Source organism: Thunnus maccoyii, chromosome 12, assembly GCF_910596095.1.
Source record: "Thunnus maccoyii chromosome 12, fThuMac1.1, whole genome shotgun sequence".
Lineage (NCBI taxonomy): Eukaryota > Metazoa > Chordata > Actinopteri > Scombriformes > Scombridae > Thunnus > Thunnus maccoyii.
Genome location: NC_056544.1, coordinates 3,795,834 through 3,823,303, shown reverse-complemented (window position 1 = coordinate 3,823,303; position 27,470 = coordinate 3,795,834). Strand labels below are relative to the sequence as shown.

Below are 27,470 nucleotides of genomic sequence, written 5' to 3'. Positions count from 1 at the left end.
ACTGCATATTTATGAAAATGTAATGATTTACATTACAAAATCAATACACAATGATGTGCCCAAGGAGAAATTATTTTAAGGATAAATAATGCAACTTGTGCCATTTGATAAATTTAGGATTGCATTTATAGCAAAACTATGCATCCCTATTTTCTTGTTTACAGAATTTTTCTTGTATGCATACTCAAATCCTAAAATCAGACAAGGACAGATTGTGGATGCAAAGTAAGTTTTGATATCAAGCAAGAACAGGTTACTCAATGCTGCTACACTGCAAGAGGAATTGTCAGTGGATGAAAGCAAACAATATGGCTTTCTTTGCTTGATATTGATAGCTTTTGGGGAAAGAAAATCTCACATTGTCAAATGTTCAGCATCTGCCAAATAATCTGGAAAAAATGCTGAAAGCAGATCAAACACTGAGATCGTGTTTTATCTGTTTAATGGGTATCTTTTAAGCTCACGTGCCTGTAACATGTGAAAGGTTTTACATGCAAAACAAACACTAAGCTCATAAAATATAAGCCAAAGTTTAAACTAGCCATTAGCCACTAGCCCGTAGTATATAGAGTAGTTACACATGATCACATCTCCAGTTTAACTGCAGTGGTGATATAAACATTACGGGAGGATATAGGAAGTTTTATGTTAATAGTTTTCTGACGCAAATGTGTACAAAAATAAATTTTACAATACCCTTTTCAATAAAAAATAGACTTATAGGTTGTATTATATAAATAGGTTATTTCATTGCAAATGTATGGTGATAAAGTGATGTTTTATGCAAATTCTGGTATCATCATAAACTTAAAGTTTTTCAGCCACTCTATCAAACATCATCCTTGGTTCAGTTTTTAATTCCTACATCATAATAACACAACCATACACATGAAGTTGTGAGACTTACATCTATTCCAAATTCATGACACATTCCAATACAACATCAATTTATAATATATACTGTATATATATACTGTATACACGTATATACATATTACTGTATGTATTTTGATAGTTATGGATATTCATTTTTTAAAACATTCCTTAGTTCCTAGCTCCTTCTTTATTCAGTGGCTTTCTCTTGATTGAAAGTCATTGCAATGACTGCTGACTCTCTGACTCATGATGCAACAGCAATTAATTGTAGGAGACACTGACAATAAAGCTTTCTTGAATCTCTTTTATTGTGTTTTACTCTTTAAGGAGTTACAGATATCAGTGGCATTTTCCCATGGACCCTGAAGTTGTAAACACAGGTGTACTCTGGATGGCCCCAGTTGCTCTCAATCTGCAACTTCACAAATCTGAAGACGCCTTTTGTATGATCCTGATGAGAGAGACAAGGTAGAAAAGATTTGAGAGAGTTGGTGGGGTGGTCACACAGGGATAACTAACAAGAATTAGAGGATGTAAAATCGGGAATGTGATGAATAAAAAAAGGAAAAGGAATCATGAGATGAAGCGTAGAGTAGGGTTGTAATGGTAGGCTACGTGTATTTGTCCTCAACTGTTTTGTACAGGGCATTTGGTTCGATACATGACTTTGCCAAGTTCAATATCTCCTTTGAACCAAATACCAATCAAACATGCCTGAGGAAAGAGGCCTCGTTTATGAGTTATTGACATGTTCATCACTCTTAAGTGTCCTCTGGAAACACGTCCGTTGTCATTTCTGTAAAGTGTTGTGTTGTGGTATTTGCAGTACGTTTTCTAAATGCTGCGCATGTGTTGTCAAATTGATGGGGACATTTTCTTTATTTGCTTGTGTTTTGTGTATTTGCATGTGATTTCTGAAATTGCAGTGCATTTCCCCTTGTCGGCCACCGTATAGACGACTTCATCCTGCTAACTATTTCACTGATGGCATCTTCTTACATCATATCAAAGGATGACATCAAAGATGGAGGCCCATGGGCTACTATTTGCAACGGTATAACCCAAATGTATCTATTGAGTATATTGGAGTACCTTTAAACCTCTAGTGAAGAGTGAGTGAAAGTCAGTTTGTGGGTGATTTTGCTTTTTAATAGTAAAAGAATAAAGGCAAATTGTGACTCTGTTGGCTTTCCATATTTGAGCAAGTGACTGGATTAAAACATGCTTGTGCAGGTGTGATACTCACAGGGAGCTTGAAGGTCTGTAATGACTCCCCATTTGGATCATATACAAAGGTTCCCAGTCGAGTCGTTTCACCATTTGCTGTCTTTATTCCCTGACAGAGACAGAGAGAGAGAGAGAAGGAGAGAGAGAGAAACATGCCATTGAACAGCTTGTTGTTCTCTTTGTGTGTAATGGTGAAAAACCGTGCTGCATCAGTGATGACTCAAGTGAAATTATGTCAAATCTGTGACTTACATAGACAGAAAACTCCCTTGGAGCGCTGTAAGCGAAGCCAGCGGTGGACTGCATGCCTGAAATGTGACCCAGTGTCACATGGGTGATGGTGACTGGGTGTGACAAGGAAATCAACAAATGTCCACGTCTTCCTGCAAAGGCCCAGCAGTGACCGGGAGTCAGAGGTGAGGAGTGTCCCTGTGGAGACGAGACGGAGAGCCGACAGAGGAGTGAAAAGGAGAATCTAGAAGAAGGTTTTGTACGTTTGCATTGTATGTGTGGGTGTGCGTGTGTGTGTTTCCTACCTGGATGACAGTCCGAGGGTTTGCAGGTGGATACCACAAAGGTATTCCCCAAAATGTCACCAGTGGTGGCTGGGTGTAATATGTTTGTGAGGTAAGATGGTGAAGGACGTTGGCACCTGCACAAAAACATACATCATTCACACGCAGAGACGGTTAGAAATCTTAGGACCACAGGGATCCACATTAAAGCACAAGAGTAAACTATAATCTGACACATCATAATGAGGAAGATGACTTACCCTGCGATTCCAGAGCAAAATTTGGCATAGTGTCTGCCACAGGAAGAAGCTTTTTCGTCAGACCGAACAGCTCATCCTGCAGCTCTTTTAGCTGCATCTGCATCATCTTAACATCAACTCCGGCCATGTCGTCCTGCAGCTTTGTCAGCTGCGCCTGCATCTTCCCCAAATCATTTCCAGCCCAGCCCTACAAGTCAAAAGAGATCTGTTTATTAGTGGGGAGGCGTGTAAGGTGACTTGAGCTACAAGGTGATAGGAATTTTCATGTCGCAGAAAAAAAGGCCTGTTTTTAAAAGGAGAAGTCAAGTTACTACGAGTGTTACTGTACCATGTTCTCCAGCCATCCGGAACTCTGATTGACACCGGTCCTGCTTGAATCATACATTATGTACGAACATCCTCCTGGATAGAGAGACACAAAAATCCAGTCGAGATATGTATTGTATGAAAATAAGCCGTGACAGTCCAACAAAGCTGGTGTACTAGAGATGATTCTTAATGAATTACCAAAACACATTAGGATGATGAAGAGGAGGCCGGCAACAGTTTTGGGGCTAAACCTCGTCCAGACTACACAGAGAAAGAGAGGATGTTTAGAGTTTCATAACAGAGAGAAGATATATTGAGAACTAACTTCTATGTCATTTCAGCAGGTGTGTTTTCAGGTGAGGTTATTTCCTTACAACTGTTTTTGTCCCCCCCATCCTGGGGCAGCAGGTGGTCAACGTCGTCAGCAAGGGGAGATGGGCTTAATTTTTTAGCGACCGTGCCGGCACCAGAACGGCGACGACCCCTCTTCCTCCGAAAGACCCTTTAAGATGCAATGAAATGAGAAAGACTGAGATGTGAATATCTATAGATAAGAACAAGAGTAAGTACTGTAGCAATACCACACTATAAAACTACTCCATTACAAGTAAAAAGTTGGTCGGAGAAGGGACTTAGTATAATTATATATATATAGTATGATTACAGTATGTTGGCTGTGTTTTGTGTGCAAAATTGAATGTGTAAAGTAACTATAATAGCCAGATAAATTATAGTGGAGAAAAAAGAACAATGTATCCCTTTGAAATGCAGTTGAGTGGTATAAAGTAGCATCCAACAGAAATACTAAGTTATGATACTGTAAGCAATACAGAATTGTACTGACACACACACGCGCACACACACACACGTCAGTTTACCTGAATGGGGTTTCCTTGTATGTAAGCCGAGGCTCTTCCTCCTTATCATAGTATCCCATTGAAAGCAAGCGACAGCTTTGCCATGCCATGACTGAAAAGTGATGGACTGGAGCAACCAGTGCTGGAAGAAAGACCTTTACTGATTAAAACTACCAGCACCATGATGGAAACATACATGTAATTAAAAGCATTTTATTAAGCCTTGCCTTGTGTTTAGTACCAGTTAACAAGTGTTACCCTTAAAATGTATCAAAAAGTGTTCATTAAATGTATTCAGAACTAGACTAATTAAATATTGCATACACCTCAGTAGCACCAGCCCACACTCTGGATTACCAACTCGGCAAGGACATGAAGACACATGGACATAAGCCCCTTTAATATCATTATTATTGCACTCAGTACTGTGCTTACATGATGCATATTGCTTAATAAAGTTACCAGGCTACTATTCCAGCAGCAGGTGTACAGGTTAGTTTCTGGGACTCCAGAAAAATACAGTTAAACTGCTTTGTGTAATCTGCTGTCTGCTCTGCACCTGCTACATATTTTAAGGCAACACAGCACATACACAATGCACAGATAGTGGGAGGATGTGGGGGCAGGGGAGGTGGGGTAATAGGGGCCCACAGCTTAATATTGTCCTGGAGCCACCAAACAGGTTGATTTGGCCCTGCCGACCCTAAATGTCCTTCTAAAACATAGCAAATGCATTTTTAGTGAGAATGAGGTGAAATCAACTAGTTAGTTTGTCTAATTTTCTGTATCTATTATATGTATTCTTCTTATCTTTTTTTCCTATTTTTCCACAGTGGATTACAGGTCTGCAATAAAATGAATTGTAATATTTCAGACTGAGTAGAAAAAATAAATGAAAGGAAATACACAAAGCCACATTATCACAAAACAATTATTTCACCTTTATGTCCACTAGCACTACTTAATTCACAGAACTGAACAAAATAATTTCAAACCACTACAATCATCTGGCTGCCTTTTCAAAGCTGCATTTATGTTTTGAAGAGTTATATGCCAACCAACCAAAACCCTCTCCCAACCAGATTCTATTCATTTCTTCACCATTTTATCTCTTATTTTGTAACATTTGTTGAAAGCTTTTTTTTCATCTTTGGCTGTGTTGGTAGGAAACTAACTGATCTATCAATACTGGTCATATTATGTGTGAAAAGAGTCAAGATACAATTGTTCCAAATCATCAAACACCATGTTCACAATGTAATCTGTGTGAAGCAGCCTGATAACTACTCACCTTTTTACTCTGATGAGAAAGGAAACACTAAACTGTGGATGAACTGAGTTCTTCACAGTGTGAAATGATTCCAAGCAACATAACTGTTCCATTCTGTTTATGTCATCAGTAGAAGCAGAATGGAGACACAGAACTGTAAACATTCTGTAAACAGTGAAGGAACTCGGTGCATTTAATTAAATACTGTACTACCAAAGTACTTCTATTATAATTATAGTGACTCTGTAGATTCAGATTTTACACATAAAATATATGATCAACTTATAAAACACTGAGCAACATTACAGATTAAAAGATAAAGTATATAAAGTGTTTAAAATTAGCATCATGTTGACCAGTTACTATAAATGCTGCTTAATCAGTCAATGTAGCTATTATTTTACTTCAGCATCAAGAGTATAAGTACTCATTATGCAGAATGGAGGACATGCAATAGATTTCACTGACCCCCAACAAGTTTTCCCTTGTGATAGCCCACAGCTAATCTATAAAGTCTGAGTAAATGATTTAATACATATTAGTAATATAGTGTTTTTACATTAGGGTATTGCTAACTTTTAGGGTTTGGATTTGTATACTTCTATCATTGTCAGACCAGCCAGTACAACACTGAAATGTGGCAGAGACATGTCCTTCTACTCAACTCCTGCTCATACTTGAGTCTGTTTCTTGCACAAACAAACAAACAAAAAATAACACCTTAGTCTGTCTTCTAGTGTACAGATGGTTTGGAAACCTTTATTGAAATCATTGGCCATTACAAGGTTGCATTTCATTTTGCATTAATACATTAAACATTAAACAGCAAATATCCATTTAATTTGAATATCAAATAAAATATTAGACGTTTACAGAGGAAGAACAAATACGAATCTGCAATTAAAAATCTAAAAGTCAAATAAAAAGTCAAATCTACTGTTAAATCATTGACAAAGTTACTATGATACCATTATTGTGATCCTTGACCTTAAAAGGTTGGCTGACTTTTTCTCCTCTGGTATTATTGGAGCTAATCTTTCTTAAAATGATTAACTATTTCCACCATCCAAATGATTGGCATTTATGGCAATGACCTGTCAATGTTTGCAATGGTTATACATGTAGCTGATTTATTAGTAGTGTTACATGTGGCACTTTTAACTGTAGGAGGTTAGTGCAAGGCCGGCTGAGTATAGTCAAAGCGGAATTGTAGTATATAGTATAGTATACTAATAGCAGGAATTATTCATAACACACAACTCTTGTGCCTTTTTCTATAGATTTTAACAGGACTTGAAAATAATCCCTTCATTTTCTGCTATAGCATATTCCTCAGTCTCTGTGTGGAAACAAGTAAAACAATTTTGTTAACAAAAAACAGATTTGAACCACAGGCAATTCTAAAACTGTGCATACCTGCTGACAAGGTTTAACAACCATACACACTGTACATACAGACGTGGCTGAAAATATTGGTCCCCTTCCACCTTTTTTTAAAAAAAACTAAATTTTCTCTGTATTAAGTTGAAACTGCTTTTTGATGTATGTTTGGAGTCATTATCCTGCTGGAAGCTTTCTGACACTGGGCTGTATGTTTAGCTCCAAAATGCCTTGATAGTCTTCTGATTTCAGGCCCCCAGTGCCTGAGGCAACAAAGCAACAACAAAACATCACTGAGACTCCTCCATGTTTCAAAGTAGGCATAGTGTTCTTTTCTTTGAAGGTTTCATTTTTTCTTCTGTAAACAGGGTTGATGGGATTTACCAAAAAGCTCCAATTTTGTTTCATCTGTCCAAAGCACATTCTCTCAGAAGGACTGTGTGCATTTTCGGAAAAGTCCAGACTGGCTTTTTTGTGTTTTCCTCTTAGAAGTGGGGTCTTCCTGGGTCTTCTATCATGGAGCCCATTCTCATTCAGACAGTGACGGATGCTGTGACTTGAAACTGATGTACCTTGAACTTGACGATCAGCTTGAATCTGTATTGAAGTTTTCTTTGGTTCTTTCTCAACCATTCAAGCAATCCTTCCTTCTAAAGGGTACCAATAATTTTGCCCAGGCCATATCTTTTAATTTCAACACTTCAGAGTGAATGGTGCATTATTTTAATAAAATGCAAGAGTACCAATAATTTCAGCCACATCTGCAGTACAGTCTTAGCTAGTACCACCACAGACAAACCAAAAGGAATTCCTTACTTGTGCTGCATTCATGTTCATGGAATAAACCACTGAAACAACTGCACTCCCTGAGGAGTCCATGACAGCTGAGAGGTGAGGCAAATGTTTCCTAAAGAAAAGGCTGTAATTTCATTATTTGAATTTCAAATTTAGTTGGATTCAGCTAATTTCAGTCAGTTCATAGATAAATGTTAACAGTAAGAGGCAAGCCTATTTCACTGTGACACAAAGGCAAAAAGTTTTGAAGTGAGTTTTGACTTTTCCTTTAGCAGACAGGACTAATGGGCACACCCCTCTTGGGGTGATAGGGCGTTGTCCTGGTAACCATCTTGATGCAGTCTATGATTGGACATACGCTGAAGCACAGAGTGCAGCCCGTACAGGTGTCAGTGACGAAGGGAAGGTGGGTCTCTGGGTCGAACTTTATGGCCTGGTGAGACAACAAGCAAGTCTGGGGGTTATATGAAGTGAAAAGGAGAGCAATCTAACCATGTTTTATTCTATTTTAATTTGCCTTTTTTTAAGTGCACAATCTGCATCAATCTTTTCTAAAATCACGGCAAAGACTCTATATGGTAATTGTGAAAATTCAAGAAAAACTCATTCAAACATAGCTGAGGATCTTGGAAAAACATGGTGGCTGATGCCGTGGATTCAATTAGAGATGCAGAGAGCAAAATTATACATGTGTATTATAATACACCAGTCAAACTGCAAAAAATGGGACAAATGGATGATCATGGATGATAATAACTGAAGTTACTCAAGTTAAATTGCAAGGACTAATCATTAACAAGGGAAGTTTTAGGAAGTTTGGTATTATTTTTTAATGTATATAAAGAAAGAAACTTAACACAAAGTAAATATTCCCACTATTTTACTGTTTTTACTACCCATATGTGCTGTATTTATATGGTACTTTGTCTTAGTTGATTTCAAGTAATATGTTGTAGTCACATTACAGGACGAATGCAGACAGATGTACCTGATATCCCGAGTCATTGCAGGTCATGTAACATTTACCGCAGTTGATACACATCTCTTCATCTATCAGAGCCTGGACCTGAGGACACAGGGAAGCACGGTGATTATAATCAGTTTATCTTAAAAGTATCCGTGACCTTTCATATGTATAAATGCCTGTTGGTGTTACTAGTTTATATTCTGATTGTATGCAAGAAAAAAAGCTATATATTCTGCTGACTATAGATGATTACCACATCAGTATCTTACACATTTTTATTTAATGCTCATGAAATTACAGTTTGGGTGATGTCAATACTTATGGTCTCTGGTCTTGCATTCATTTTAGAGCCAGCAATCTCATTCAAATGTACCTGTATAATCAAGAAAATGCCTGCAATGTGTGAGAAAATAATATGTTACCTGCTCTGTGTTGTTAAGTTCCTGGTATGCTCCAATGTGGCGCAGCGCTCTGGCTATCACATCCTACAAACACACATCACCACATATACACATACACACAGTGTGAACAAAGCACAGATATTTACTTGGTTAGAAACTCACTTCATGGAACAAAGCATAATACATCGTGAGAGAGAGAGAAAGCAAGACAGAGAGAGAGAGAGAGTGACACCTTGACAGCAGGAACAGGTTTTTTGGGTGTGTTGGCCTGGATGGTGTTGGTGTCCTTCACATCAGTGTCATTGGCGACTCTGAGGCGTTTCTTGTACTCTGATATGGCTTCTGTCTTCTGCTTGAGGTATGGACCAAAGCTAGGGAGACTCTATACACACACACACACACACACATACACACACACACAAAATGCACACACATCAACCAATCAGAGGAAACATTAGTTAAATGTTCAGTTAAGTGGTTGTGCCAGTGTATTCAGTAACAACAATGTAGTATGTACAGTAGTAGAAGACTAGTGGAAATTAGGAAACAGTTGCAGTAGTTTAAAGTCTTCTTTCACACAATATGTGTTTTGCTTATTGTTCTTTCACTTCAGTGTTTGAGCTTCACTGTGCAGAATGATGCAGAGTTTGACACTGGACGGGTGTTTTCACATTCGTCCGCTGCAGGAGGAAAGTTTCTCTGCTCTCACCTTAAATCTGAGTTTAAAGGATAGATTCACAATTTTTCAAGTCTGTCTTAAAACAACAGTCAGTTGCCTAAATGAGCACTCCTGTTCCTCCAGTTCATACTGGCTGTTAAAAGATCCCCTTCAAATTCAATGTATGTGGTGGAGGCAAAAATCTACAGTATGTCCACACAGTCATTTTGTACATTTGTGCAAAAATGCATTTAAAAGTTGATGTGAAGCTTATATGAGGCCTCAGCAGTCTGAGTTAGTCATATGAAGTAGATATCTGACACATTTACAGTCTTTTTAGCATCAAATTCCCTCTTTGTGTTTCCTCAGACAGTGTTTCCCTGTTGAGCTGTGGTGGAAGTATAGTAACAAAAAGAGGGACTTTGGCACTAAAAAGACTAATGTTGAAAGAAGCTGAAGCTTCATATTAGCTTCAGATAAACTTTTAAATACATTTTTACACAGAAGGAGGACTGGGGATTTTGTCCTCCATCACTTCCATTGTAAGTGCATCATGAAGGGATCTTCTAATGGTCAGTATGAACAGGAGGAATGATTACAGCAAGAAAAACATGTTTCAATGTTCATTTGGGCTCCTGACTGTTGTTTTAAGACAGACTTGAAAAACTGTGAACCCGTCCTTTAAGGCGTGATTTGTGACATCACAAATCATGCTCTTAAATGTGATGGGAGAACTTGAGGTCTCCTATACACTGACAATGGACTTTTTAGTTAACTAGGAGACATCTAGTGTGTAGTAATTAAACTTTTGAAATGGAGAATATTTGCATATTCATCAGCTCTGGATTTTTCAATAAGGGAGAAAGAGTAGATGTAATTTTAAGGATTAATAAGGCAATTGAGTAATTTTTGTGTGGATAAACCATATTAGACACAAATTATTATTCAAAGCAGAGTGATTTTATATGTCTTAAAACATGTCTGAAGGGGGTCTTTAAGTTCTAATACAAGGAGAGGTGGCAGATATTGAGGGGGTAGCAGTAGAGTGGCTATAAACATTTTCAGGAAAAAGATGTAAATATTCACAATAACACTAGTAGTATTATATGTAGCAATACCTGACCGACCAGTTCTTCCAGTCTGAGAACTGGTTTTCCCTTCTGGTGTTTCTCTGTTGGAGGAGACTGGCCGTCCCAGTCCTTCAGCTCCAAGCTCTTCAGGTACAACAAGGTCTTCAGACCTGAACATTTGTGACATACGGTAAGAACACCTCAAAGCAGTAGCAGAACAGTACATTTATAGAAACACAGTTATTGTACATACCAACACAGTAATCCTCAATCACTGTGAAGTCCTGGTTCTGAACAGCACTACACACCTATGAAATCAGACAACAGAGAGACAGACAGATGTGTATCAACAAGAACAGAATCAACTCCCTCTGTTTTGTAAGGACCAGTTTAAGAATGTATATATTATATAAACACATCTCATGGCTGCTTCTGCTCCTCAAATTGGTCTATTAAATTCATCTTTTATAATCGGAAAATCACTTTCATTTGCGGTTTAAAGCTTTTTTGCATTTTCTTTTCTCACCTACAGTAGCTTACATTGAAGTGAGGGGGTAAGAGAACGTCTCACTTTAAAAACTTATCAGTGCAGGGTGCCCACTGCTGAAACAAAATATTCACTATAGAGTTTGTTCGTGGATTTGTTCTCAGGATTTAAAGGACAGTATGAACCTTATTGGATCATTTAAAGTCCCCCTGAGTATTTTTATATGTCTTAAACATGTTTATGATATCTCATTTTCAATAAGCGAGTGAGTGACACCTGTTAGGTGTAGTAAATAATATTATCACCTGTAACACTGAGGCCCCGGCATGAAGAAACTGTAGTCCAGACTCTGCTGAGTCAATACCACCGGTGGCCAGAATTGGGAAACCAGGAAGTGCTCTGCCGATGGCCGATACTGCTCTGAGAGCGATGGGTCTGATGGCGTTACCTGCACACATGGTAAATATTTCTAAGTGCTTGGAAGCAGCAACTCACCAAGAGCTTGCTCAGTGTTTACATCGGGTGTCACTTTAATTCATTCAAGTTACCTACAAATCCTTCCCCAAAAAGTCTGGCTAGTGTGTGTGTCTGTGTGTAAATTTGCGTGCACAGTATGTGTGTTAGTTTGTTGTCATTCTGTATTGATAATATGTGTCACTATCTACTGTCAAAACATGATCACAATTACACTTATCAAGCTGATTTTATTCATCACGAAGAGTATTAGCCTGAATGTGGTCGTAAAAATAGAATAAATAAACAAACAGTGGCCATGATGATGTCCTCCTGGTTGCCTCAGCTTGGGCTTTGCAAGAGATTACAATGAAAGACGCTATTAAGTTGCATTATGGGAAATGTAGGATCCAGTGTTTTTGGAGCTTCATCCAAATTAGGGACTAAAAATCAGGCCTCTGCTGCTTTCATTTTGACCATTCTCTTTTTAGTCTGTCTTCTGTGAACCCCCAACGTTCAATAGAAGTGCAATACCAAATCCCTCTTCTACCTTTTAGAACTACTACAGGGGGTTGCGTATGTGATTGTATGTTTGCGTGTGACCTCACCGGACACCCCTCCATATGTGGTACGTTTGCCCGCTCCAACACTCGGCCAGGGTGAGCCGTCGGCCTTCAGTCCCATCATGCCTGAGACTGTGTTGGTGGCTGTTACTCCATCTGCTCCTCCTGTAAAACAACACAACAGTAACAACAATCAACATGTGTGTGGATGTCTGTAGATGTTCATTATATACACATATTGTCAAATTGAAATCATTTGTACTATGCAACGTAAAATGATCTAATAACTTACAGTGGCAGAAATGATACGGAGGAAACAGTGGGAGAGATATTAGTTAAGTGTGTTTACCTTCATGGGCAGCTTTGGCAATGTCAACAATGTTGGTAACATTCGGTGTCAGTTTGGCAAAGAACGGAATGGAAATGGCGGCACGCACCCAACGACAGATATTTCGCACCAACTCCGGATCCTAATGACGAACACACACATAAAAAAAAACACCAACACACCAATACACAATTTAGCAAGTCTAACTGCTTGAGAGATTATGCTAGATGGTATCATTCATGGCAGGACAGGATGTTGAAGATTGTATACAGTATGTTGATGTATACTGTATGCTTCTGACAAGTAAATCTATGTGCACAAACTGTAGGTCACAGTATGTGTGTGTGTGTGTGTGTGTGTGTGTGTGTACCTGTCCACAGGCCAGTCCCATGCCTCTCTCTCCCATCCCGTGGGGACAGGACAGGTTCAGCTCCAATGCATCTGCTCCTGATTCCTAAAACACACAGATTTCTCTCATTTTTACTTTCCCAAACTACACAGGTATAATCTGTGTATGTGTATATGGTGATCACACCATAGTTGGACTGTGTACATTATGTTAAGAGTGAAGCTTATCATGATGGCATTTTTCTCACCTCAGCCATCTTGGCCAGTTCTGTCCAGTCCTCCTTGTTATAACTACACATTATGCTGGAGATCACCACCTGACAGAAAGACAGAGATTTTTTCTAATGCTCATCATTTTCTTGTCCTCTTAAAAGAAACGCAAGTCCCCAACAACTGACAATTTTGTCAAAACTGGAGAATTTATTTTAGATTAGACAAACAGTTCCACGCATTACCTAAATATCTGCATCTTACTTTGAAATAGAAACGCTGCCAATCATCAAAAGTGAAGAATAGTATCTGTTATTGTGCTTTCGCATGTTCTCATCAGCCAGATCCATTTTCTGTCAAAGCAAAAAGTGATCTTATTGGATCACGTGAGGTGATGGGACGAGAGACTTACATTGTTGGGGAAGTCTCTCTTCAGCTCTGCAACTGACTGACACCAGTAGGCTGCAGTCTTCTCACTGATGAGCTCAATGTTGAGGAACGAGCCCTGACCTGGTCCATACAGATGACCAGAGGTGGTGCCACGCACAATACGAGGAGACACGTTGGTCACCAGGTCCTGCAGGGATACAAAGAAATAGTGGCCATTCAGGTCACATAAAATACTCTCCAACAGACATACTGGAGTTTTATAATTCTTGCTAACAACAGATGCAAATAAGGGATTGCTTTTTCTAAACTCAGCTGTCTGAACCAAGTGCTTCCTGTGGCTGAGAGGTGCTGGTGTTTTTCTTCTGTTACTAGACCTATTCATCTCGCAAATATTTGTTTTTTAATATGCTTCGTTGACATTTATTGGGCCAAGCAAAGCTCCAAAAAAATATTTGTGTGCACTTTACTGACTTGAGTGTGTGTGTGTGTGTGTGTGTGTGTGTGTACCTTATTCAGTCCAAACGTCTTGGTCAGAGCGAAGCCCCAACCTTGTTCAAAAGCTCTTCTGATCATAGCTGTACTGGTGGTGGGAGGAGCAGAGGCCAGGCCAAATGGGTTGGGAAACTTTATTCCACAAACCTCAACACTGATGTCCACCTGGTCTATAGCACTGTAGAACAACGGCAGCTTGGGAACTTTGTCCACTTGCTTTCCATACAGGGACTGCAGAGGGAAGGGAGAGGACATCATTGATATTACATTTTAAGAAGCTGAGCCTGAGGTGAATACTCTTAGATCTGTCTCTGTGTCCAAAAGCCAAGCTCCATTATTCATGAATGTGGTAGAGTTTATAAGAAATAAAATCGCTCTGCTCTTTATGTGATGCATTCATGTGCACCTGTGAAGCTCTGAACATCCCAAACTTAATAGTCAGCCACTGAACAGCACATTCATGAACTGTGTTGACAGAGAAACAAATGTGTAAATCACACAAGAAGAAAATATGATCTACAGAATAATCCATTAAACAGTCTTCTGCCAACTGCCAAGTCTTAAAAGTCATAGTTCCTACTGCACATGAACATACCACAGCGTAGCATATGTAAAGCATGCAGACAGAGCTTCCTACAGCAAATCAAATGGGATAAAGCATCTGTACACAATGGTATGATGTATACTGTGTTAGGCTTGTGTGTTAATTCAGTCACAAATGGGGGAGAAGAGTGCAGGTTTTTCCAAGTTAAGACATCTTAAGAATGAGCCCTGAATGTTAAAGATGTGGTAAAAGTTTGAAGCAGAGATTAATCTTGGCAGTTCAGATTTACCTGCATGTATGTGTGAATATGCCATGAGGCCTGTTTGCCGTCATTCACTGATTCCACTGAGGTGTTTGCCAAACCAGCGATGTCTCCTCCTGCAAACACCCAGGGCTCACTGGTCTGCATGGTGTCTGTGTTGATCTCTGGAGTACCCCAGCGGGTCAGCTTTACAGGAGCCATGGCCTCAATCACTACACGCAGACAAAATATGGATCAGCTATAAGGCAACTGTAAACATGTCAACGCACATCCTAACACAACCCTAACCTACTGTGTCAACCTGGCCTGCTAGAAATTATATTTTGTATATTACTAAATTGTTTTCCAAATTTTGTTGTGGTGGCAAATGTAATCACTGACTGGATTATGTTCAGAGGCTACATAGAAAACCTTTGTGAAGTGGAGGTGGGTAGATTAATCAGATGTATTTTCTTTTGTAAAACTGAAAAATAGTGTCTGAAAGCACTTCTGATAAACCACAAATCTCACCCTTGTGTCACTTGTCCAAGTTTGTTTGTGTGGAATGGGTTCACTCCTGCCCCTTGTGGCTGACGAGGGAAAAAAACATTTTGTTTCCATCCTTCAGCCACAGGGGGCAGTAATGAGCCCATTACAACATGGCACAATAGAATGAGGCAAAGACGGCGCCACACACAAAAACTTAATTGGACAAGCAATGCAAAAGTGAGATTTATGCTTTATCAGAAGTTTTTTCAAACTGTGTGTTTTAAAATAGATGTGATATATCAGTGGATGTTTTACTGCTATGTTCTCTATCATTATTTGTGCCAGATACATTAATTAACATTTCATTGTCATTTACTAGAAAACATAATTTGTCCATCATTACGCTTCCTAAACATATTTGCTTTTACCAATTAGGTGTATATGAACATAATTTCTAGGAGACAGGGTTGCAACCTGAGCGGTAGCATCAAATAATACAGTAGCGTCAACGTAGCATCAAAATATAGTAATGCACGGCGTGGGGGCTACTACAGTTTGCATCTTTGTCAGCTGATTGGTTAATTACCTTTCTGTTCGTTGAGCATGGAACCAAAAGCACTGATGATGTAATCAGCTTTCAACCTGACAATTTGGTCCTCATCCTCCAGCCAATCACCTTCCTCAGTCTGCTCGGTGCGACAGAACTGCAACCCGGCAACCCGTCCGTTCTTCATGATGACCTCACGAGGGGACAGGAAGGGCAGGAACTCGCACTGCTCTTCCTTAGCCAGCTCCATCTGACAGATAACACATGTATCCATCAATCCCTCCTCTTACCCACCTGCCAGTATATATATATCCACTAATCCATCTATCATCCATACTTACCTCTTCAGGAACAGCCCTGATGTTGGTGAATCCCTTCCTGAAGCAGACGTAGACTCTCTTGGCTCCGCAGCGGAGAGCTGAGGTGGCGCAGTCGAACGCAGTGTCTCCAGACCCCAAAACTATCACTACTCCTCTTAACTCTGGCAGGGAAGCACGACACTGACACATACCTAGACGGAGTGAGACAGGAACAGAGAGTAAAGTGAGATTGCTTCTGACAAGGAGATTTATTTAGGAAATATATCTTTCACCACTAAAACATTTTTACATTTGAACCAACACACTTCCCGTTAGATTTTCTCATTAATGCCTATGTAGTTGAAGTGATGTCACCAGCAAAAATGTTGTATGAGTGATTTGCATGTTTGCGTCTGTGTATGTGTGCACTATAGTACCCTTCTTGCTGGCTGAGGCCACCATGGGGAGAAAGTCTTTGGAAGTGAAGAAGCCTTGATCCATGGTTAAACTCTTGAAGATTTCAGCTCTGTTGGCCTGAGGAAGACCTGAAATCACACACACACACACACATTGGAAGAAGAAGAGCGTGAAACAATTTGAACGTGTATGACTGTTAAAGGTGCAGTCCAAAAGTTTAAAAAAAATCCATTATGATTTACAAGCTGAAGTCTCACACACACAGTATTTACTGTATGAAACCATGCATACACAGCTAATAGCTATAGCTAAAAGCTCACATATGTATACATATGACATGCATCACTGTTTTGAATGATGAGAGACACTCACCGATCCCAATGAAGACTGATTTAAATCCCTCTTCTTTCAGAGACTTCAGAGTCATTCCGTTAACACCTAGACCCTTCTCACACACCACCTGATGTATACACACAAATGCACACAAAGACGTTTAAACAGGACTGTGTAAAACAAATCCCGAGAATGTCTTAATACAGTAGATTACTTTATTATGCCATATCCAATATATCATATATATCATCTTTCCATTATCTTTATCAGCTTTATTTTCTTGTGTGTGTGTTTTCATCAGATATGGTACTGACAAATTTTAAAGACACCCCTTAAAATTGTGAGCTTGTTATCATACTTCATTACATGCTGAGGCCATTAGTATTGTTACCATCCAAAAATGTAAATATGCGTCAGTATGATATGAGTTGTACCTTGACTCCCAGGTCCTTCATCAAGTTTATTTCAAACTGGACAACCTCATAGGGAAGCCGGAACTGGGGGATTTCTGATGTGCTGCGTGGAAGAACAACCCTTTGTTGATTGTTTGTGTCTCTGTCTCATATATCAGTATACATCTGTCATCCTGCCTTTTTGATAATCTGACATACAGGGATGCTTCAGCAGCCAGTCGCCTGTCTTCTTACCATTATGGATATGCAAGTCTGACTTACAGAAATAAGCCTGGCTTAACTAGTTATCTTGGTTTATGAAACACCTTTATGATCTCCCTTATTATCACCAACAATTATCCTCTGCTTAAAAAAATTCTGTAAATTTAGATAGCGAATAAATAGTCAGATAACCTTGTGACATCTTTCATTTTATATTTTAACAAGGATTTATGTTTTTTAATGAATAGCTGTTGTTGTCATTGTTTTATTGTGATACTCAATACTTAAGTTTAAAATCGAATTCTGTGCTTTTATCTGCTGTTTTTGTGTATGTTGTATGTTGAGATACTTTAGTGTGTGCACTTTAGATACAGTTTAACTTGAGTAATTACAATGCAGTTGCAGTATTTTAACCCCTGCTAAAGTAACTTTGTAACTGTAACTTTTAAAAGCCCTACAAACATGTTTATTTGCTACTTAAATTATTAAAGAACTTCAGTACAATATATACAGTAGCAGACAAAAGTTTGGACACACCATCCCATTCATTTGAATGAGTTTGTCCAAATTTTTGACTGGTACTGTATATGTAAGTATAATACAATACAACATGATATGATATGATATGATATGATATGATATGATATGATATGATATGATATGATATGATACCTTAGCCCTCCAGTGTATTTCTGTTTCTCAAATATGGTGATATTATCATATCCAAGTCGGGCCAGGAAGGAAGCACAGCTGATTGAGGCAGGGCCACAGCCAATAAGAGCAATGGGGGCATGGTAAGACTCTGGCATCTCACTGGCTGGTGGGAGCTCAGGATTCCTGATCTGAGGGATGCCCATCTTACTGAACACCTGAGAAGAAACACGTACACACAAACACATTTGAAGAGCTTTAATGGACTGCATTCAAATAATAACTCTAATCCAAACACTCTCAACACAACATGGTTGCCTTTAATGTCTGTGTACCATGACTTCTGCTGAAGAGTGACCATTTATCTCAACCTAAATCAAATAATTATTTTAATCTTAAAACTACAGTAAACCCAAGTTGTAAGCATGAACTAACCTGTGAAGAATATACTGAGTTTTAAAGACACAATTGCATGGTTAATTATGTTATCTGACATGCATAAATAACAGTGTGATAATTGTGTATCTGTGCACATCATGCTAAGCAAAAAGCTCACTCAATGTTTTCTCAAAAACATTAAAGAAGCAGAATAAACACATACACATGGCCATATAAATAAAGATGGTGACATAACTGCAGCTGGCTGTAACTGATAACAGTTGAGTTATCTGAGCAGAAAATTCTAGAAATGATATATGAAAATGATATATGTTTTCGAACTGTTTTTTGACAGTTATAAATGCTGTACCTCAGTAGCAAACTGCTGTAACCCTCCGATGTTAATGGGTCCTTCCTCAGAGGCATACAGGTTGCAGCCCCCAACACACAGCTCTGATGTGGGACAAACCATTCCACAGGTCAAACCCAGAGGGTTGTCAGATAGGATGGCCCGCGCTGCTCCATAGTAGTTCTGGTATACACACAGACACATAGATACACACAAACATGAATGATATAGTCATGGCAATTAGTAATGAATAATTTTCTGTATTCCTCATTCTTTGTTTGTCCTTTAACATCTTCTGAGACACCTCCCACATCACAAAACTGGCATTCAACAATGTGAGCATGCATGGATACAATGTGTGTATATATTTCACAGTACCTTATTAGAGATACTCGTAATAAACGACTTGATATCCAGGTTAGTTGGGCAGCTCTTTTGACAGGGAGCATCAGCGCATTTTAGACACCTAAACACAGATTTTTACTTTTATTTGACAGCTTAGACAAGTTGTGCTATTGAGATGTAAGAAGCCTGGTCTCAGTCTGGTCCAAGAAATCAGTACCATGGCAAACATGAAATGTGACGTCATCATCTGCCTGCAGTGGTGACAGTCTTTGTCCGCAGGTGGTGCGTGTGTTAAAATTGCAACCAACATGTCTACATCTGTAGATGCACCATTCTTTCCTACAGGGGGTGCAGGCCTACAGGTGTAGAACTTTTCTGACAATGATCAAACCACTCTGTAGCCAAAAGATGTGAATGAGTTTGTGAGGGTGTTACAAGCAGTGGTGGAAGAAGTACTCAGATCCTTTACTTAAGTTAAAGTACCAATACAGCAATGTAAAAATACTGCATGAAAAATCCTACTTAAGTAAAAGTACATAAGTATCAGCATGGTTAAAGTATTACAGTCAAAGTAGTGGTTTGGTCCATCTGACTGATATATTATTATATTATTAATATAATAATATATCATTAGATTAATAGTGAAGCATCAGTGTTAGAGCAGCATGTTACTGTTGTAGCTGCTGGGAGTGGAGCTAGTTTCAACTACTTTATGTACAGTTAGCTAGTTTAGTCCAGTGGTTCCCAACCTAGGGGTCGGGCCCCTCCAAAGGGTCAGCAGATAAATCTGAGAGGTCATGAAATGATTAATGGGAGAGGAAAGAAGGAAAAACAAAGTTCTGATACATACATCTGTTTTCAGTTTTTGGACTTTTTCTCTAATCTTTGATTTTTGGTGAAATATTGGATCATTTGAACATTTATTGAAATGAAAGCATGTGAGAAGTTTAGAGGGAAAAATCACCATTTGGTGGAGCTGTTAACAACTCATAGACATGTGAAATGTGACCCCGACTACACACTGCTTTTTGTAAGACATCGAAAGCCAAAAAGTAACTAAAGCTGTCAAATAAATGTAGTAGAGTAGAAAGTACAATATTTCCCTCTGAAATGTAGTGGAGTGGCAGTATGAGGTAGCATCAGATGGAAATACTCAGTAAAGTACAAGTACCTCAAAATTGTACTGAAGTACAGTACTTGAATAAATATACTTATTTACTTTCCACCACTGGCTACAAGTCAGTTCAAACTGGTACTTTGGATCTAAAAACAGCTAAGTCATTCACGCTCACCTCATTGCTTCTCGTAGAGCTCCACGCTCACTCAGTGTTGTGTGTTTGATGTCATCAAAGTTGTTCTCTAATTTCACACAGGACTGAAAACAGAAAGAGAGGGTTACAGAAAGAGAATAGTATAGTATATAGTATGTAGTGAGGATGAAAATACTGAACAAATGCTCTGACTGGACTAAAGCAACACTAAATCAAAGCTAAGTTTTATGTGTGTCTCTCACATCACAGTTCCTCTCAGGGTTTCTCTTCCAGTGTTTCTTTTCTTTCTTCTTGTTGGCTGTCGACACAATCTGGGCGTGACTCTTCACCCTGGGGTTCAGAGCCAGGATGCTCTGTACAAAAATGTTTCAAAAAAGATCAACACATCAGTAAAAAGATTCTTGATTATTCTTGAACTGTTAACCACAAGTTTTTTGAACATTTAATAAATGGAGGGGGGGAAGAATCACACATTTCACTTTGACATTATGTCAAAACCTGTGCAATAATCATCTATTAATGAAACATTGTTACATTTCATGCAGATTTTTTGTTTTACATATAGTTCTTAAGTGGAAGCGTCCTTCTGCTATCCAAAGCTTTAGAGCTATGAATTATAAATGGCACAGGAACCAATTGATAGTTGCTTTCCACCTGTTATTGATGAACCACTGTTATCTGTCCTTATAGCACACACACACACACACACTGCTCTGCTTGCAAAAAACCACTAAAACTATAGAACATTCTAGGAAGTTTGCTTGTTTGGATGGTTGGGATGATAAGATAATGATGAGCTGCCAGGTCAATGCGCTGAGGTTATGTGACCTGTCGGATCAATCCATAACAGTGGAAATGAAGATATGACTTATGTCCCCTGCCAACATCCTGTTACATCAGGAAATGTATCCGATTAAAACAGGAAGATGTTCTCTGATGCTCTCTAAGTCTTTAGGTTTTGACTCAAGATATGGAATATTAACATGTAATCACATGTTTATCTGGAGATAAAAACAATTAAAAACATTAAAAAACAATTGTATAAAAATACAACTTTGTTACAGTTATTTCAAGTTAACTAATCTCAAGAATTTACTTTCATCATCAATTTGAAATAACTACTCTGAATATCACAATGTGATGTTTTCATATCAAATTCATAATTAGCAGGTTTCTTCATTTAGAGTGTTTTCTTTTATATATTTTGTTAAGTGATAACATTACCTGCCAGTTACTTTATAATCGTTTGCTTCTTGCATACAGAATCTCAGTTTCAGAACATGTAGAGTTGCAGATTGCAATGACATCTGTTCAGTCTATTGCACCATCTCTACACATGCTCACCAGGACCGCCTATCTGACCACACGTTACTTATCTGCAGCTTGTACAACACAGCACATGGCTTGTTACATAATACTGTAAGGACTGCATAACATTTTTATGCTTTTTTATGCTTTTAACCCTTACATGTTTATGCGGCATATTAGCATACTGTCTAGAAAAGAATAGGGCTTGTAACTCCAGTCATTCCCCTAAAACATATTGTGAGTATGTACTGTACGTTCTGTCATATGATGTACAGTATATCCCAGAAAACTACAACTGTGTTGGCCTTTAAAGCTGCTGTAGGCAACATTAATGTTAAAATATATTCATTTAAAGGACGAGTTCAAAATTTTTCAAGTCTGTCTTAAAACAATAGTCAGGTGCTTGCTGTAATCATTCTTCCTGTTCATACTGACCATTATTACAATGTAAGTGATGGAGGCCAAAATCCACAGTTCTCCCCCTGTGCAAAAAATGTGATTGACTGTGGATTTTGGCCTCCATCACTTACACTGTAAAAACATTTGAAGGAGATTTTTTAACAGCCAGTATGAACAGGAGGAATGATTACAGCGAGGAAAAGCTCTTTCACTGTTCATATGGGCACCTGGCTGTTGTTTTAAGACACACTTGAAAAACTGTGAACCCATCCTTTAAGTCCATTATAACACGTTTGCAACGTCTTCAAATGGCAGTAAGTACCTTACATATAATTTAAAAGCATGTGTGTACCACATAGGCTCAGTGATACTTTTGTTGAGGCAGGATATGAACTTTTCAATCTTTAAATGTCCTTTAGTCATGCAGTCACTACTATTTGGCAAAAGGAAACTGTATTGCCACTTTTATTTGTGCAAATCAATTAATTGTATTCGTGTGTTCACGTACAGAAGTGATGTTTCACCATTAACATCAGAGCTTCTGTTCTGTCTGTTGCCACTTTGATATATAGTATTTTGGTCTAAAGCATCACGGCCCAGCTAGGTGAGGAAACATGTGCGCTACAATACTTGCAATCAATGTAATGACCAATGTGCTTAAATGCTAATCCTCAAATTCCACCTCCATCTTTAGTGCTCGGTGATCAAACTTGTTTATGTCCTCCACTTCCCAGAGAGCACTTCTGAAGCAGTGTGTAAGTACTGTGATTAAGTATTATCTTTTAAGTATTTTGAGTTTCTTTTTCTGTATTACGGCAATTTTTCTGGGAAAGTGTAATTATTTTGAAACTACAGACATTACCTCTGTCCCACATAGATTCAGTCATGTGTGCAACATTGTGAGGCCTTGGATTAGTCATATCCTGTTAAAAGTATTAATCCTCAAGAAAAGATACTTGTGAAACATTCTTCTAGGGACCGGCAGTGTGTAAAGGTCATCTTGAGTTCACTGACCACTTCATTTCTAGTGACTTTGTGATACTTATAGTAGTTTGAAATGAATACAACACAAGTATTAGACTTTCTCTTGAACAGGTTGTTCATCTTAACTTCACCTACACCATGCATACACTTAACTGTTTCTAACCTGAATCATCATTTCTAACCTTGATCTAGATGAAAAAAATGGAGCCTGGGCAGGATCCTGGGTTACCTCAGCATATGCAGGATAGTTACATTTTAATATAACTGTTGTTCCATTTACATGAATGTAATGGGAACATGATGGGAAAAATCAGGATTAGCAGAACAACCACAAATATGAACAACAATAACATCATTTACACCTAAGTATCACTTTTCAGAAAATGTATCATTGTATCTTTCTGTCTTTTAAATCTTAAACACAATTTTAACCAATTTGACAATTTGTGCACTGCCAGTTTGCATCATGAAGATTAATTTAAACCAAGAGATGATAGTTTATTGTGTTCATGGTGGATTTGCACTCCACACCAGCTTGTTTGCTACCTGCAGATACACAGTTTGTTCATGAAGAGTTAATTGAGGGTCCTGCTGAGGAAAAAAAGGTAGAACAAGAAACATACAAGTTACCTCAATATCGGGAAGATCTTTACTCAACATGATGCTTCTGTCCAGTTTGAGCTGTAAAAGGCTTTCAAGTGCTTTGTGAAGATGTCCTGCAGATTGTAGCTGGTTTCTGGATTAGAGGTCCGAAGCACTGTCCGGGACTGCTCTGCTCCCAAGTGGAACTATCTGACAGCTGACCGTCCTTATCAGGCTCACTCCTCTCACTTGCAGAGATTTCAGACAATGACTTGACTGTTTAAAGCCACCAAACGTTATCTGGCAAATCTGTCAATAAGGTGGAGCGACAGACAAAGCAGATATCACTCTCTAGGGTTGAAGTTCAGCAGAGCTGGACAGTGGGCAGGTTTCAGGGTGCACTGCACCTGAGCTGTGGTTAAATCAAACATTGATCATAGTGAACGGCCAGGTCCAAACTCCACCTCTTTCATATACATAAATCTGTGTTTAACTCCTTCCTGTCTGTTTTAAGGACTCTCCTCCACTGGACTGTCCTGCAGGGTAATCATCAGCTCTCCAGGACAGGCCAGTTTATAGACATATTGTAAACCAGTGCAGACTGATTAGAGTTTGCCACAGACTCAGATGATTCTGATGGAGTACTGATGGTAATGATGTATAGGCCTATGACCTGCCTACCTAAATATTGTAGCCAGCTGCTTAAATCAAATGGTTAGCTAAATAACTATTAAGAATTTCTTGCTGCTTATTCTAATAATGTCAATAAAGTTCTCCGTCCCTCTGGAGTTATTATTTTGCTGATTAATTTTCCTTTTCCCTATCTTTGTGAACCTATCTAGTGCCTGCTGAAGTTAGACGTTGGTAGGAAGATGGATAAGATTAATCCATTTTTTTTAATGGTCAAATTTGACATAAATTTGAGTTTAGTGAATCTAGACCCCTCCTGCTTGCTTTTAAAAATATGAAATAAAATACAACAACAACAAAATATCCAAACCCTTTTTTGACTCAGTTAAGTTTTCCAAAAAGATTACAGCTACATAAACAGTGCTTATATTGACAACTTTTCTGAAAGATTTTTGTTAACATATATTTATTTATGTTGCTCCTTTTGCTCTGTTTACTATGTTTTTCCCGTTATTATGTGCCCTCTGGCTAAGTTGCACACTGTTTTGTAAAACGTACATTACTTAGTTACAGGGGGAAAAAAAGGTGGTGGTCAGTTGTTTGAATCAGCATCTGCTTCAGAAGGTTACAGATAACATGTAGTGTAGGAGGGGCCCATAAAAATCAGTCAGGCATAATAGACCCTTTTCACAGCAGACATTTCAATTTTTTCAATGCAGAAAAAGCACAGGTGTAAATAATAACTTAAACGATGGCTCCATTCAGCATGTCTATGTCATGGACTCATGGTTTTTGTGTTTTTGTTCTCTTGGTTACACTTCTGTTGTCCAGTCCTTTTGGTCATATGGTTTTGCTCCTTTATGATTTGGGTTGTAGATTTAAAGGACTGTCTTGCATTATTAGTTATCTTATGGGGTTGTGTACTTGGGTTTATATCCATGCGTATTCTTTGATGGGTGAATATATACTGGATTGTATTTAGAAGATTGTGTGTACTGTGGTTTTGTTTTCTGTTTTTCTTCTCTATTTCTCTATTGCTCTATTCCTCTTCTGTGTTCCTCCCGTCTGTTTTTCCATCCACATCTGCCATGCACCAAGCTCATTAACGCTGCCCTGCTCCTAGTGTCTTCCCAGCCAATCAGCGCCCAGCCTGCCCTTGTCTAGTCATCTGTTCAGTTCATTTGGTTCCATTTCATTACAGTTGGTTCTGTTTCTTTGTGCTTGTCTTGTATTTTTTTTTTTTTTTTTTTTTTTTTTGCTCAGCCAGCTTTTTGTTTTTTGCCCACACATCTCAAGAATAAAGAAGTTTTTCATCAGCCTTGCTCAGTCTTTGCCTTTGGGTCCACCTGCTCCACTGCTCATAACAGTCTACTGTGAGAAGGGTCTATAGCGTCTCAGTGAACTCGCTTCAGTTATACTGTAGCATTGGTCAGTGATAGTTTAGTTATAGTCTAAGTGTCTTTGTATTTAAATTCAAACCCCTAATGAGGGAATTTAGCTGAAACATGTTTATGTTTATTAATATTATTATATACTTTATTAAAGGCTTTTTATGATATTCAGGACTGCCTTGTTTTTTTCTTTTTCATTTAATTGTGTTGTGTCTCTTGATAGCATCTTTGTTGAGTCAGATTTCTGAAAAAACATTTTTTTATTTCTTGTTTATAAAGCAAAGACATACTTCTTTTTTATAGTTTTGACCACGTTTTAATAAGAAACTTATTACTTACTCTTAAAACTACATTAATTGAATTTTTGGCCGCTTGTGCAACAAGCAATAAACACAACATTAACATATCACCACAAATAAGGAAGTAAGATGGAAGTAAGACGTTAACGTTGACTTTGGAGCTAAGGCCCTTCACTTTTCCAGCAGGTGGGGAAATAACAGACGTGACTTTTCATGGTCTTGGCAAGCTGCAGCATTTATTAACTAACAAACTGTTTCCTGTACTATGCATTTACTATCAGATTTAAAATTTGCTACTGACCTTTTCCTCCGCTCCTGGTTTTCACCGTCACTTTGCTGATGCTCGCTCTCTCGCTTAACCACTCACTCGCCTACGCTCCACCCTATTCCTTAAACGACATGGATGTATATAGCCTATACGGGACTAGAGTGGTGCCAATTCAATCCTGTAGGAATTGCTCGCCTGGGGGCAAAAAAAAGGTGTCTAGCTTCCGGGTTTGTTTACATGTTGTCCGGCCCACTGAATGTGCGCAGTAGTGTTTCCCCACTGGACTTGTCCGCGAGCTCCATTGGTGTTGGCGAGCCCCCGCTCGGCCCATAGACTTTACATTGTGATGACGTCATGGATTTTTAAATTTAAAATTTTTAATCAGGCGTTATTTGGATAACTTGACCCCATATTGTGAATCCAAATTGTTACTTTCTCGCCTGAAAAAATATTGAAACATAATAAAGTGACATATTAACAGTCCTACAGCGAAAATTACACCAGCTTTTAGTCTGGCTCATCTCCCCCATTGCGCAGTCTGAAGAGACGCGACGCAATGCAGTTGAGTATGTCCAGTAAGCTCACAAGCTCTCATACATCTGGGTATTTCTCGCGTACACAAAATCCACATACTATGCAGTTGAAACGCACTACATACTCAATTTGACGCCATACTTAGTATGAATAGTACGTTTGAATGTGATTTCGAACACAGCCCAGCTCTTATCCCTGGACCACATTGGATGCGTGAGCAGCGCGTGTGCGTCGCGGAACCTGTTGCTTTTCATTTCGGTGCCCATGTTAACAGGTTAGAGCGGCCACACACTGCAAGCGTGAGAGACGCAGCAGCGTGTGTGCGTGTGTGTCGCTGAACTGCTGCGTCTCCCAAGTTTGCAGCGTTCACACTGGAAGCGTGTCTGCTGCGGCGCTTCTGCCACTGGCATCCCCATCTTTCTCGTTTTCCCTGTCCATTTCTGCTGAGAACCGCGCGCGTCACGCGGAGAAAATAGGCGAGACCTCGAATCTCTAGATGAAGCGACGCAGCAGCCGCTCTAACCTGTTAACATGTGTGTGGCCCAGGGGTTATACATTCATGCGCCTGTCCAGCTCTCATTATTCATCCATGTTAAAAGGAGTTACGCTACTTGCAGTTTCCCATTCAACGACACAGACGTTAACTCACGTTTCGAAACAGCGCTGCTCAGAGGCCCCCAAACGCTATTGATTTTCGGATGAATGGATATTTGGCGTTATTTTTTACATTTAAAATTTTTT

At 38.8% G+C, this 27,470-nt stretch overlaps 2 protein-coding genes across 4 annotated transcripts; both read right to left on the bottom strand.

The window, feature by feature from the left end:
- Positions 1 to 1,166: 1,166 nt before the first annotated feature.
- On the bottom strand, positions 1,167 to 5,410 carry LOC121909055 (SUN domain-containing protein 3-like). The gene is made up of 10 exons (XM_042429422.1): positions 5,336 to 5,410; positions 4,066 to 4,186; positions 3,562 to 3,689; positions 3,386 to 3,448; positions 3,207 to 3,280; positions 2,879 to 3,065; positions 2,640 to 2,755; positions 2,356 to 2,532; positions 2,123 to 2,212; positions 1,167 to 1,327 (listed from the first exon to the last, which is right to left on the bottom strand). The coding sequence occupies exons 2-10, from the start codon at positions 4,152 to 4,154 to the stop codon at positions 1,199 to 1,201; spliced, it is 1,053 nt and encodes a 350-aa protein (XP_042285356.1). The 5' UTR covers positions 4,155 to 4,186; positions 5,336 to 5,410; the 3' UTR covers positions 1,167 to 1,198.
- A 1,506-nt stretch (positions 5,411 to 6,916) lies between these two features.
- Positions 6,917 to 27,303, bottom strand: dpydb (dihydropyrimidine dehydrogenase b). Of its 3 annotated transcripts, none has more exons than XM_042429667.1 (26): positions 26,229 to 27,303; positions 23,656 to 24,019; positions 20,577 to 20,687; positions 20,356 to 20,438; positions 19,097 to 19,184; positions 18,740 to 18,901; positions 18,013 to 18,209; positions 17,161 to 17,242; positions 16,766 to 16,853; positions 16,414 to 16,521; positions 16,019 to 16,188; positions 15,717 to 15,927; positions 14,690 to 14,874; positions 13,872 to 14,087; positions 13,387 to 13,551; positions 13,013 to 13,081; positions 12,787 to 12,870; positions 12,438 to 12,558; positions 12,134 to 12,253; positions 11,378 to 11,520; positions 10,839 to 10,893; positions 10,634 to 10,755; positions 9,090 to 9,239; positions 8,879 to 8,941; positions 8,478 to 8,555; positions 6,917 to 7,922 (listed from the first exon to the last, which is right to left on the bottom strand). In XM_042429667.1, the coding sequence occupies exons 2-26, from the start codon at positions 23,683 to 23,685 to the stop codon at positions 7,758 to 7,760; spliced, it is 3,066 nt and encodes a 1,021-aa protein (XP_042285601.1). In that variant the 5' UTR covers positions 23,686 to 24,019; positions 26,229 to 27,303; the 3' UTR covers positions 6,917 to 7,757. The 3 variants fall into 3 exon arrangements, with proteins under 3 accessions (XP_042285601.1, XP_042285600.1, XP_042285602.1); XM_042429666.1 differs by having other exon boundaries at positions 23,656 to 23,916; XM_042429668.1 differs by having other exon boundaries at positions 23,656 to 23,855.
- Between the last annotated feature and the right edge of the window lie 167 nt (positions 27,304 to 27,470).